Raw genomic sequence first — 14,595 nt, 5'->3', positions numbered from 1 at the left:
GGCAACAAAAGCTAACAAATAAATGGGATTACATCAAACTTAAAAGCTTTTGCACAGCGAAGGAAACCAACAAAATGAAATGGCAGCCTAATGATGGAGGAAGATATCTGCAAATCATGTATCTGATTAAGGTGTTAATATCTAAAGTATATAAAAAACTTACATAGCTTAATATCAAAACAACAAATAACCCGATTAAAAAAGAGCACAACTTGCATTGACATTTTTCCAAAGTTATACATATATGTCTGCCAGACACATGAAAAGATGCTCCACATCAATAATCAAGGAAATGCAAATCAAAATCACAATGAAATATCCCACACCATCTCACACACACATGGCTAGTATCAAAAACAAAAAAATAACAAGTGTTGGCGAAGACGTGGGAAAAAGGAAGCTCTTGAGCACTGCTGGTGGGAATGTAAATTGGTTGCAGTCACTGTGAAAAAGAATACGGAGGTTCCTCAAAACATTAAAAATAGAACTACAATACGATCCTGCAATTCTACTTCTGGGCACTGACACAAAAACACCAATCTAAAGAGATACATGCACCCACATTTTCATGGCAGCATTATTTACAATAGCTAATGGGAGCAACTTAAGTGTCTACTGAGAAATTAATAAAGAAGATGTGGGATGTGTGTGTGTGTGTGTGTGTGTATACACAATAGACTATTACTAAGCCATAAATAACATTGAGATGCTTGACATTTGTGGCAACATGGATGGACCACGAGAATATTATGCTAAGTAAAAGAAGTCAGAGAAAGACAAATACCCCACTATTTCACTTGTATGCGAAACCTAAAAACCACAAAGAACAAAACACAGACAGACCAGGGACACCTGCGTGGCTCAGTTGGTTAAGCGCCCGACTCTTGATTTCAGCTCAGGTCATCATCTCACAGTTTGTGAGATGGAGCCCCACTTTGGGCTCTGCACTGGGTGTGTAGCCTGCTTGGGATTCTCTGACTCTCCCTCTGCCCTTCCCCACTCACATGCACTCTCTCACAAAAACATTAATTAATTGGAAAACAAACAAACAAACCAGACTGGGGCACCTGAGTGGCTCAGTCAGTTAAGCATCCAACTTCAGTTCAGGTCATGATCTCATAGTTCATGAGTTTGAGCCCCCCAACAGGCTCTTTGCTGTCAGTACAGAGCCCACTTCAAATCCTCTGTCCCACTCTCTCTCTCTGCCCCTCCTCCCACTCATTCTCTCTTTCTCAAAATAAAAAAACTTAAAAAAAAAAATCTTAAAAAAATAAATAAATAAAAACAGACTGAGATACAGGAAACAAACTGGAAGTTACTGAAGGGGTGGGGTCCTGGGGGTGGGGGGGAAATAAGTGAAGGAGATTCAGTGGTACAAACTTCCAATTACAAAATAAGCCATGGGATGTAATGTACAGCTAGGGAATATAGTCAATAATACTGTAATAACTTTGTATGGTGATAGATGATAACTACTTACAAGGATCATTTCATAATGTATAAAAATATCACATCACTATGAAATACACCTGAAATTAATAGGATATTATATACTAATTAAACTTCAAGGAAAAAAATTAAATGAAGGGACAAGCAATGTTCTTGGGTTGAAGAATAAATATTTTAAAGTTTTCAATTCCTCCAAAATTTACCAATAATTTAGTGCAATCATACCAAAAATCCGAAGTAAATTTTAAAAATAAAGAGGTAATTCTAGGGGCACCTGGCTGGCTCAGTCAGAAGAGCACGTGACTCTTGATTATGAGGTCATGAGCTCGAACCCCATGTTGGGTGTAGAGATTACTCAAAACTAAAATCTTTTTTTTTTTTTTAATTTTTTTTTTCCAACGTTTATTTATTTTTTGGGGGACAGAGAGAGACAGAGCATGAACGGGGGAGGGGCAGAGAGAGAGGGAGACACAGAATCGGAAACAGGCTCCAAGCTCTGAGCCATCAGCCCAGAGCCTGACGCAGGGCTCGAACTCACGGACCGCGAGATCGTGACCTGGCTGAAGTTGGAGGACGCTTAACCGACTGCGCCACCCAGGCGCCCCAAAACTAAAATCTTTTTTAAAAAAAGCTAATTCCAGATTTATCTGGAAAAATTATATATTAATATGTCAAAGAAAATCTGAAGAGGAACAAAGACAGACGTGCACTACCAAGTATCAAAATATATATAAATCTAGTGATGAATATAATTTGGCACTGAGACAGAGATAAGTAAATCTATGAAAGATACTAGAAACAGAATCAGTCTCAAATATGGAAATTCAGTACAAGGTAAAGGTGGCATTTCAAAGCAACGAGAGAAGGATATATCACCTGAATAAACAATATTGAAGGTAATGTGTTTTTTTGGAGAACAGAATTCAGAAAGATCCCTAATTTGAAACATCACACAAAAGTAAATTCTAAGGGCAACAAAAATAGAAACCTAAGAAATAAAACTATGGAAGTAACAAATGAAAATAAGAACAAGCTTTTTTTTCAAAAATTTTTAAGCATTTATTCATTTTTGAGAGAAAGAGAGCTTCAGCAGGGGAGGGGCAGAGAGAGAGAGAGAGAGAGACAGACAGACAGACAGACAGACAGAATCTGAAGCAGACTCCTGGCTCTAAGCTGTCAACACGGAGCCTGATGCGGGGCTTGAATCAACGAACCATGAGATCATGACCTGAGCCAAAGTCAGATGCTTAAACAACTGAGCCACCCGGGTGCTCCGAAAACAAGAACAAGCTTTTTTACTATATAGAGTCACACGCCAAGAGAAAAAGAAACAAAAACAGGAACAAAAAACAGAAAGAGCAGCTCACAGAAAAAATACATTATCACTGGTCAATAAACATGAAAAATGTTTAATAACTTATTAATAATTTAAACAATTAGATATTTTTGGCTTGGATCAAGGGATTGGCAAACTATGGCTAGTGAGTCAAATTTGGTCCGTTGTGCCCGTTTTTATGCAGCCAGCATGCTAACAATATTTTTGTTTTCAATCAAAATAGCATGGCTGAAAAAAATAAGATTACTATTTCATGATATATGAAAATCATACGAAATCCAAATTTCAGGGTCTATAGAGTAAACAGCCATGTTCGTTTACATACGGTTTCTGGCAGGTCTTACTCTACAATGGCAGAACTGGGTAGCTAGGGCAGAGACAGTATGGCCCACAAAGCCTAAAATACTTACTATCTGGCCATTTGCAGATTCCTAATTTAACCTGCCAAAGCTTAAAATTCTCACAAGACATGACATTAGCAAATATGGGGAAACAAAATCTTACAACCATTGTTGTTCCAACTCTTCTGAGGACAATTAAAATTTTAAATGCTCATCTGCTTGGACTCAGCTTTTAGAGATGTCACCTATATACATTCATTTGCACGGTGCACTGTGATTTAGATGGGAATGTACCTTGGCTCAGCATTAACAGCAAAAGACTTTTTTTTTTTTTAATGTTTATTTATTTTTGAGACAGAGAGAGACAGAGCATGGATGGGGGAGGGGCAGAGAGAGAGGGAGACACAGAATTGGAAGCAGGCTCCAGGCTCTGAGCCATCAGCCCAGAGCCTGACGCGGGGCTCGAACTCACGAACTATGAGATTGTGACCTGAGCCGAAGTCGGATGCTCAACCGACTGAGCCACCCAGGCGCCCCAAAAGACTTTTTTAAACAAAGTACTTCTATCAGTAGGGGAAAGGTGAACTAGGTAGGTCTCTATGTCCAGATAAGAAAAGCTTTGTTAAACATAGTCCAGTGCAGCAAAGAGTGTAGTATTTCTGCTGTGCACTGATTTACGTCAACCATAAGCAAAAAAGGATACATTTATATGATAATATAACACAGGAAATAATAATCTATCCAAGGAATTCCTGGGCCAATAAATAAGGCATAACAATGGTTACCCCTTACACTGAGAGATTAAGGGTCTGAGATGAGAAAAAGACAATTTTACAGTTTACCTTTCCGTCTTGAATGCATTTTTTTCAATGTTTATTTATTTTTGAGAGAGACAGAGACAGAGTGTGAGCTGGGGAGGGCCAGAGAGAGAGGCACACACAGAATCCAAAGCAGGCTCCAGGCTCTGAGCTGGGCTCGAACTCATGAACTGCAAAATCATGACCTGAGCCGAAGTCAGCCACTTAACCAATGGAGCCACCCAGGTGCCCTACATCCATTTTTTATCACAAGCATATTTTGCTTCAATTTTAAATAACTTTGTTAACTACCTAATACCTAATTTTTATAATTTTGGAGAAAGGGCTTTATAAAGCAAAGTAACAGATCTGAATATGCAAAAATGTACAGACACTATAAACAAAGCTAAACAATAATAGCCTGGGGGGAAAACACAATACACAACAAAGGATTAGTACCCATCAAAAATAGAGAGCTTCCACAAATAAGAAGCAAAACTAAAAAAAAAAAAAAAAATGAAGACAAAAATGGTTTCAGTCCAAATTATTTGGCCTAGGATACCAAGGTCATCTAGATATGACCTCTGCCTTTCAGTCTCATGTTCTGCTGTCCTGGTCATAACCACACGACTTGTTGTTGCCCAACTGTGCCAGATAACGTCATGCCTCTGAGGCACTGTGCATATTTTCCCTTCCTGCAACATTTGTCAGTCCTTGTTTATGAATTCCTCATTTTTCAAGGCGTGGCTCAACCATCATCTCTTCTAGAGTCCTTCGACAGAACTGACCATTCCCTTTTTTTGTGCTCTGGCTGCAGTATCCATCTACCTCTATTAAGCATTTATTCCTATTACTGCCTCTGGTGGTTTAGATTTCAGTCTTCTCCACTAGATTCCAAGAAGGCAAGTCATCGCTTGTTCTTTTCCTTCTAGGACCCAGCACAATCTTAGGACAGGAAGTACTGGGGAAACTCTGCAAGGAAGGGGCAACAGAAACTTGGCAAGGGCACTACCTGGGCGGCTAGGCATTGAAGACCATCCCACCCACCCTCTAACCCGTCTGTGGACAGCTTTAAACCTTTCGGAGCTGACCACTGGGATCAAACAGTTATACGGGGATCTACTGTGGACCTAAATAAATTCCCACCTCCAGGGACCCCTGTTTTCAGAGTTTGATGCTAGAACTGAAGGTGACCAAAATCGGTGCCTTTGGAAACACTCCACAACAGATGAACAAGTGAGGCCAACACAGTGATTCAAAATCCTACCTATGAAAGCCTGGACGGATGGCAGCTTTGGGTGCCCCATGCACATGTCACTGGCATACATGTATATGTGGCTGGGCTTGGATGGAGAAGACAGAAAATATAGATGAGGATTACTAAATGAATCTAACCATATTTCAAGAAGCTATTTATCAAAATGATCATAGAAAAGCTAGCTTGGAACCCAAAATGTGTCTGATGAATAAATACAGAATGAGTATTGGGAGGTTTTTTTGTGTGTGTTTTTTTTTTTTTTTTTTTTAGAATAATCTTTTTTCTGTGCTTCTGCTCTTATACTTCATAGGATTCAAACACCTGGGGAACAAGTCCACCTGGCCCTCACATAGCAGGGTTTTGGGGAAAAAAGCACTGAAGATGAAGGTTAGCTCTCTGAACATATACAATACACACACCGCTCTTTGCTGCTCAAGAGGACACCCAGGTCTGACCTTTGTAACACTAACTACAAAGTTGTTTCTTTTCTCCCCAACACATTTCCATAAAAATCCATTCTTAAAATATCAAAAACATAATACAATGTTCTACCTACCTGATTTTATCTGTTTTCCTTTTAGACCATAAAAGACTAATGTTTGAGAACAGTTCATAATAATCTGATCCACCAGGGCATGAAATCCTATCACACACCAATGAACTATTTGTAAATGGATTTGTCTTTATAATTTAAAGCATGAATTTGGTAGCACTACAGGATAAAAGGCAATTACTGACTATGCCAGGAATTAATGGGGCATTGTAATTTAATCAATGTATTTGCAAGTATGTGACATCAAGCAACAACCCCTTCCGATCTATGAGTAGTTATTAATAGCAGCCTGCAAGAAAAGGGCCTGAAGTCTCAGTAGACCAAAAGCGTAATGAGTCACTGCTGTGATGGGGCTGTCCAAAAATCTTATTTTGATCCCAGCTGCATTAACAGAAATGCAGAGTCTCAGACACAGTACCTTGGTCGCACCCAACTTGTGCAGAGCTCCAGGCATTACGACTGAAAAGCAGGCCCAGGCAGAAATGTCAAAACCATGTCACATAAAACGAGAATGAGAAAACCAGGACTCCTTTCAAAGAGTTTAAGGAGACACATGATACTGATCAGTAAGTGCCTGAATTACACTATAAATACAACCAACAGCAGTTAGGGAGGAGGGAAGCCGCAAATATCCCTTTTCTTTCGAAAGAGGGGGAAGCTAAAGTAAGAAGGACCAGATGGAGTTAATTCTCAATGCTGAAAAAAGGAAAGTGAAGTGAAAATGTGTCAGTACCCAGTTAATGTGTGTAGAGACCAAATTAGGTAATTCAAGTTTCCCACAGGTCTTTTCGTTTCACATTTATAGGTTAGCTAATTAACCACAATTTCATTTTTTCTTTTTCATTCTGTTGCTGTTGTTACACAGTCCTAACCTTAGAAATCCTCACTAAAGATCACTTTTAAAACAAGCTTCGATGCAATGTACAATCAAATCATAAATAGCTTTCCTTGGTTCTTAAATTATTCAAAATACATAATTACTAAATAAAATATTAACAAAACACTTCCACGTTCCCATAGCTTCCTGCCATTCACATCCCAGTCTATGTTCTAGACAACTCTGGCAACGAAGACACCATAGAAAATATTATTTATGGTAAATTTTATTTTCATTGATATTTCATTTGACATAATTTCAAAGTAGGTCTGTGCTCTAAGATGAGCCAAAGAACAGAAACCCTAAAGCTCGTAAGAGATGTTTTTCACACTGTTCTGAGTAGGGCATGGGGTTTGGGGGTCCCCAAAGTTGATACCTAACGTTTTACCCTTTGAGGTTTTACCTAGAGACACAGAAAGAAGAGAGAACATCAACACACAAGAATCAAACTGTAATAAGGAGCTCTTGGGTTACAAACTACCACCTCTTTAAGGCTGTAGCGAAATGAATGATTTCTTCTGCAAAGTTCAATGTCATTTTTTTTTTTTTTAAGTAAAATGTCAGAATATGTGAAAATGCTGCACTTGCTTCTCTTAATACACTGATATTGGAGAAATTTTTAAAATCTTCATGAGTCCAAGCTGGGACATGACTACTACTGATGGGGTCTATTCAACACACTAATTCCAAGTTTGGCGACCATCAGCAAACTGTTCAAAAGAAACACATAAACAAAAACACATCAGGTAAAGAACACGACAGGTACTCGACTGTTTTTTTTTTAAAGAAACTAAGACTACAGGCCCTTCACAGCTACATGAGGAGACGCCAAGGCCGAGCAGGCAGAGGTGGAGCCTTCATTCTTGGAAACACGAAAGAAATAACATGCCAAGGGGCAGTCTTGCCCTGCACCCGCCTCAAAATGGTACGTGTGAATTGGGAGTTCCTAATCTCACAGCCAATAATTCAAAGAGATGAGCAAACTGAAGGCTGAAAGACCAAGGTCTCTCCGGGGTCACCGAGCTAGTTAATGGTAGATTTCCAGTCTCCCGGTTTACTGTTCTTGACCTTGGTGTACACGGACTATAAAGCATTATGCCTGACAGCATAACTATGACTGAAGTCAGGTTAGTGATCTTCTTTCGAACAGATTTTTTAAAATTCTGTCCTCAGAGTATCTTTATCACATGTAAGGAAAACGTTTTTAAAAACAATCTGGTCTGAGTTTTGTAACTCAAGTTAGCCAGCAGGATTCAATCAAAACTCCCTTTTAACAAAACAGTCAGTGATAAAGGACACCCATACGTCTAAGAAATCTGGAACGCACGCTGGAAGTCGCAGAAAGAGCCGCTGTCAGGGCTTTGCCTGAAGCTCCTTCTGACGTAGGCAGGAGCCAGGACGGACCAGATTGCAAACGTGACAGCAAAGCCATGAACTTACTTCATTTTGACATCAAATCAACTACTGTTTTCGCAGCCTCTCCTATTTGTGTGTAAATTAAATCATTTCGGTTGATGTCCAGCATCAGGTATACCAACACAAGTAAATTCTGGAATGTACAGCGTATCTGGGGCCCTAAACTCAACTCCATCCCGGTGACAAACAGCAAGGGAACAGAAAATACCTGGCACCCGCGATTAAGCCCGCAGGCAGAAATTTCCCAGAGTGGTAGAATCTCATCCCCATAATGCCAGCTAAGGTTCCAGATGTAGCTGAGGGGAAAGACAGAAAGAATCGAATATCATTACATCTTCTATACGGGAGAACCAATGTCCCACCCACCTTTCAAGGGCCATATCCCCTCTCATACCATCTCCTCCACGCTGGGGGAGCGCTGGGGGTGCTTCGTGGCCACCCGCGCCCTGTAGGACTAAGTACAAAGACTGGAATATAAGGCCCTCACCATCTGGGCCAAACCTGCCTTTCTGGCCTCACTACCCACCATTCTTCCGCCATAGTTTTCTCCACATTTGCGGTAGGTCTTCTTCTATTCCCTGTTGATGTATTTACCTTAACTGTATGCTCTGCTAGTCAGCATGTGAAGACCTATTACGTGTATTCCCATGCACTCACTGCACTAGGTGCTGGAGGGCAAAACTACCGTCATAAAAGGCCTCTAAGAGGGTCCCGCCTATTCGGGAAAATGAGGAAAGGATTTGCTGAGGAAATGAAGACCAAAAAGCCAAGATCTGAAAAGGAGCGAAGAGCTAAAAGGGGGAAGAAAGCACATTCCAAGAGAGGGGATAACAGTGGTGGGGCCTTGTGGTGAGAGGGAACCGAAGGCTCAACTGTGGCCAGTGAGGAAGAGGGGCCAGAGCACAGAGCCCTGACAGCCATATGGAGGACTATGTTCTTCAGCCCAAGAGCAATGAGAAGCCATCAAAGCATACCAAGCAGAGGGATACATGAACATAAGAGGACTGTAAAATCAGAACTCGAGCTGCTCCATGGAGAACAATCCGGAGGGAAACCAGAGCATGTTGGGATACCACTGAAGAACTTCCTCAAGAATGCAGGCCAGATGAGGGGTACTGGGATGAGAACGGTGGCCATGGAGACACAGAAGGAGACACTTCAGGATATGGGCTGGAGGTAGTGCAAATAGGACTGACTGCTGAAGGAGACAGAAAGATGGGAGGAGGACAAGATCCAAATGGATGGAAAACACCGGCACCAAACACATCTGTAAGGACATGAGGTTACGTTTGGGCAGATGCCTAGAGACAAGATTTCAAGCGCACAACCTTTACTTATGAGTAAAGCTTGGAGGAGTGATGCCTTTCTGAATCAATTTTCCATTTCAATGGTAATTTAAGGCCTAGACCCCAATAACACTGTCAAGCAAGACGGTATAAAGAAGATACGGGGCGCCTGGGTGGCTCAGTCGGTTAAGTGTCCGACTTCGGCTCAGGTCATGATCTCAAGGTCCCTGAGTTCGAGCCCCGCATCGGGCTCTGTGCTGACGGCTCAGAGCCTGGAGCCTGCTTCGGATTCTGTGTCTCCCTCTCTCTCTGCCCCTCCCCCGCTCATGCTCTATCTCTGTCTTAAAAATAAACATTAAAAAAATTAAAAACAAACAAAAAAAATATACAAAGAGCCAGGTCTTAAGAACTTAAATATTTAATGGCCAAGAAGAAAGATGGGTCAACAAAAGAGAATGAGAAAATAAGAAGGAAAACAGGAGAGTGGAAAATGGCTTGGTCTACTATGCTGAAAAAGCTAAAAGGCCAACTAGAATGAGGATTAAAAAATGTAGTCGGTTGGGGCGCCTGAGTGGCGCAGTCGGTTAAGCGTCCGACTTCAGCCAGGTCACGATCTCGTGGTCCGTGAGTTCGAGCCCCGCGTCGGGCTCTGGGCTGATGGCTCGGAGCCTGGAGCCTGTTTCCGATTCTGTGTCTCCCTCTCTCTCTGCCCCTCCCCCGTTCATGCTCTGTCTCTCTCTGTCCCAAAAATAAATAAAAAACGTTGAAAAAAAAAAAAAATGTAGTCGGGTTGCCTGGGTGGCTCAGCTGGTTAAACATCTGAGTCTTGATTCCAGTTCAGGTCATGATCCCAGGGTGATGGGATTGAACCCCGCGTCAGACTCCACACTGAGCGTGGAGCTTGCTTGGGATTCGCTCTCTCGCTCTCTCTTGCCCTTCCCCAGCTCAGGCGCACGCTCTTTCTAAGAAATAAATAAACATTAAAAGTATATACACTGGATTGTGAAAATCCAGGTCACTGACAGGCTCAGGGAAAGCTATTTCCATGGACAAAGGACACAAAAAGGGGGGTCGAGAATGTGAGAAGTGAAGAAGTAAAAACAGGGAGTAGAACGGATTGTTTTAGGGAAGTTGCTGAAGGGGAAGAAGAAGGGCAGGCAACTGGAGAAGGAAGCGGTGTCACAAGAGGTCCTTTCTTTTTTAATGGGTAAGAGAGGACACCTTTGAACATGAGTGGGAGGGATCCACCCGCAGGGCGGAACACAAATAAGAGATGACATCTCTGGCAGCATAACACCCCAAGAAGGTGGGGAGAAGAGACCCAAAGTGTGGCTGGAGGGACTGGCCTTTGAGAAACAGCACAGTGGAAGGCCTGGGTGATGATGGCATGCTGGAGCTTCCGTGTGATGACTTGTTTTCCTTTACGTAGGCAGCGAGGGCAGTTGCTGAGAGCAGGAGTAGAATAAGACATGAGGATAAAGGAAGCCTGAAAGTCATTCAAGAGCTTGAGCGAGGGAGCTGGGAGGCAGAGCTGAGAGCGGGGCGCCTCCTCCTTCCACGGGCACGCCCCAGTCAGCAGCCGCGACCTCCCTTCCCAACCCGTGCCGACTTGTACGAGCCACTCGGTCAACACACTTGTTCTCCCCACTCTTCTAAGGGCCGGCACCGCACGTGTTCCCACTCTGCGTATCTGGGGAGACGGCGAGATGTCCACGCTCCCAGCAAAATGGCTGATGTGTGGGGAAAGCTCAGTGAAAATGCACCCCAGGCCACGCTGATAAGAAGTCATCTTCCTCCCCGGTGCTGCTGTGTGGGCTGCTCACGGGGCACTTCAGCAGCCCCGCAGTAACCCCAACAGCGTCAGTCAACATAAAGGCTCCTCGAAGGCAAGGCCTATGCCAGACATTCAGCTTAGTTTTAAAGGGCTAACACGTGATTTGCAAAGGCAAACAAATGCACTATTGAGGCAAACCTCACCCAGGCACGTGATCCTCCAGTAACGGTCAAGCACACGCTCTTCAGTGGGCAGACATAATGATTACAAGACGTCTACTTGCCTCGTACAAGCTTAATACTAATTCCGTTGGCTAGACCTAAATTGGAGGCATGAAAACCTTTCCATATTCTGTACATAGGAAGTAAACAGAAATCAGCACCACTCTCCCCACTCCCAATTTTAAAACTTCCCCAGCACTTGGGCAGAAGTAGTAAAACTGTCTTCATGTGAAGATCCTGCCACATGCCACCGAACCAGAGCCTTTGGGTAGAATGTTCTGGATACATAACTGTACCAGAGAGACAGGGAAGCGGACGTACCTAGGAAAACCCAAATGTTCCTCGGATCCTGAGACAGCTGATAGGCACCCAGGCCTGCTAAACTTCCGAAAAGAAGGCCAGCAGCCAGTGACGGGACGCTACCTGCAGAGAAGCAAACACAGTCCTGCATTATAACGTCAGACACTCATTAACAGAAGTCACCAGATTTCCTTTCCCTCCAGGGGAAAACAGCCAAGAGAATTTCTCTCAACACAGCTCATAACAAAGGAGCTCTCAAGCAGGAAAATGTGTTGCGGCGTTTGCTATTTTACGGAGAAGTCGGGGTAATGTCACATTATTCCTCTCCTTTTTCATATACAGACACTTGCATCTGGGGAGCAAAGAAGGGCTCCTAACCAGGCCTGATGAACCTGTCAAGCGTTGGAACTGTCCACAGGCAGAACCTCAGGCAAATCCCCAAAGGAGAAGGAAATAGGGGCAGTGAATTAAAACAAAACAAAACCTGGAGAGTAAGAATTCTGGTGTGTGTGTGTGTGTGTGTGTGTGTGTGCGGTGTGTGTGTGTGTGAGGTGGGGAATGCAGGCTAGGAAAGAGGTAGAAACAGCAGGTTTGCTGATAGAACTATGCCTGATGAGAAAAGAGGTTTCTGCCTACTCCAAAGAGCACAGAGATAATAACACCCTGGGGTCAAGGCAGATGTGTGGTAGTCGATGATAACAACAATCTACTACCACTCCTGCCCGGCATCTTAGATAAAGACACCAAGAACAAGGGAGTAGACAAGAAGCTTGACTTAGGTCAGCCAGATAATGGGAAAGCAAGTGCAGGGGCAGCTACGGGACTGAAAAGGAGCCTGCACTCCAGCTAGAGGGCTTCAAGCAAACCTGACTCAAACAAGACTGAACTCTGGAGACCCCGGGGACTCACTCTTTACCAGCAACAACGTGAAGACCTTAAGAGGTCAGGTAGCTACAAACCATACCTGCTTTTGCATAGCCAATGATCCCACCAGAAGCAACCAGTGCTGCATAGCCAAAGCCAATCCAGTGTAAAGGCACTCTGAAAATGAAAGAGTAAGAAACCAGTGCCAACCATGTCTAAAAAATAAAAACCACAATCACAGGATGGGACTAAAACGTCATCATTCCAGAACAGTCATATCACTGTACAAATGAAAATAAATCCTAGAGGTTAGAGGACTTGCCTGGAGTCAGGGACGGAGCCGGGACTCAAACTCAGGTTCCCGGCCTACATGACCAATGCTCCGATTCCCCAGGCTGTCCGGCACTCTACGCTTAGTGCACTTTTCAGATCAGGAAAGAAGCTCTGGTTTTGAGAAGTTCTTGGCTATTCCACTCCCATTCACTGTGTACTTACAGCGGGCCAGAGTCCTTCTGCATTGCTCTCTTTCACTCCAACCAGACAGAAGAGTACACCTGCTGCACCTGGGAACGAGGGACTGGATCAGAGGTGGTAAACAGCACGTCTCTCTAGCAGTCAGAAAGAAGTGGATCCTAGTTCCAGCTCCACTCCTTAGCAGCTAAGAAGTAATGGACAAGCTCCCAACCTCTCTAAGCTTCAGTTTCCTTCATTGTACCATGAGGATAAGAATGGTACAAATTTCCTACAGCTGCTGTGGGCATTAAACAAAATAATAAGTAAAAGTGCTCAGCCGCTAGTAAATGCTGAGCAGATACCAACCATTTTGGTAATAACCTCCATTCCAATAGCACAGGACCACAGGAAACAGCAAAATTCACGGACCAGCTCTGTCCAGGTGATAAGTTTACCTTTTCATCAGCTAACCAAATTATTACTGAATCGGAAACTAAGCACCTCCTGTAACCTTAATTCGACTATTTCAGTTACCCCTTTCCACTCCTGCCCAAAGAACTGAATTATTTCGAAACTCAACATGTGCAAAACTTTCAGACAGCTATTTAATTTTGCACCCAATTCCTAACTCTTGTTAGACTGGGGACGGTGAGGGGGGTAAAATACAGGAAAGTCCAAATCATAATTAACGTGGAACACTTCGCTCTTGGCAAAGAAATGCATCTGGTATGGTTTAACTTGAAAGCAATACAACCTTTTGTTTAAATTTTTAATTGTCGGGCAGGGGCTACTTGGAATTGTGCCAGTCATTAATTGCAAGTGGCACTCAGCGAGATTTTCAAGCAGCAAGAGCAATAAAACCCCCAGGAAACTAATCACCGCTACGCTACACTGGTAAGCACTGGCCTCCAGAGCTCAGGGGTTCTGCAAGATTCACGACTACTTTAAGGAAAGCAGAAAACGCACGACTAGAAAGGAAACTGTGACGCAGCCGAAAGCCCCTGCCTGGATCTGGGGGACAACGAGTAGGCGGCAGCAAAGCCTCTTATATAACCCCAAACAAGTCAAAATGATATAAAATAGTAATTAATTCCCAAGCACCGAACCTCTTTCCCCTACGACTGCACCGGTCGACCGCGGGGTACCAGCGACGAGGCGTGGGAGTCCGGGCCCCGCCGGAAACGTCGCGGCGCGCTCTGCGTCCCGAGGGCAAGGCGGACCGAGGGGTGGGGCGGAGCATGGGGCGGGGAGGTGTCGCGGCGCGCGCATGCGTCCCAGGAACGGGAGACGCCTGGGGCGGGGCTTGAGAGGAAGCGTCGAGGCGAGCGCTCTGCGTCCGGGAGGTGGGGCGGGGAGTCGCGGCGCCGGCCCGGAGTCCCTACGTCGGTATTCCAATCGCCGCTCCGGCCGTGCCGACCGGCCTTCGAATTTCGGCTCGCCAGCAGCCCGCCTGAAACCGAGAATTTGAGTCGGGTCTTCGCAAGTGGCTTCGCGAGCTGTGCCAGGTTAACCTGGTGTAAACCAAAGGCATGCCATCCGGGAGGATTCTCACTCCCAGAATCACGGTTTTTGCCTGCCATGGTTAAGAACTACTTTCTTCCTGCAGAGCTGGTGGCCACAAGCCAGACAATAATGTGGCTTTATTATTATCTGAGAAGCAACTTAAAGGA

At 43.9% G+C, this 14,595-nt stretch overlaps 1 protein-coding gene across 1 annotated transcript; it reads right to left on the bottom strand.

Annotated features, from left to right (window-relative positions):
* Nucleotides 1–6,819: 6,819 nt before the first annotated feature.
* Nucleotides 6,820–14,168, bottom strand: LOC106972035 (transmembrane protein 14C). The gene is made up of 6 exons (XM_015068943.3): nt 14,032–14,168; nt 12,968–13,035; nt 12,573–12,649; nt 11,630–11,731; nt 8,236–8,323; nt 6,820–7,321 (listed from the first exon to the last, which is right to left on the bottom strand). The coding sequence occupies exons 2-6, from the start codon at nt 12,988–12,990 to the stop codon at nt 7,267–7,269; spliced, it is 345 nt and encodes a 114-aa protein (XP_014924429.1). The 5' UTR covers nt 12,991–13,035; nt 14,032–14,168; the 3' UTR covers nt 6,820–7,266.
* Nucleotides 14,169–14,595: the final 427 nt, after the last annotated feature.

This window comes from Acinonyx jubatus, chromosome B2 (assembly GCF_027475565.1).
Source record: "Acinonyx jubatus isolate Ajub_Pintada_27869175 chromosome B2, VMU_Ajub_asm_v1.0, whole genome shotgun sequence".
Lineage (NCBI taxonomy): Eukaryota > Metazoa > Chordata > Mammalia > Carnivora > Felidae > Acinonyx > Acinonyx jubatus.
The sequence above is the reverse complement of the archived record's forward strand: the minus strand, read 5'-3'. Positions and strand labels throughout refer to the sequence as shown.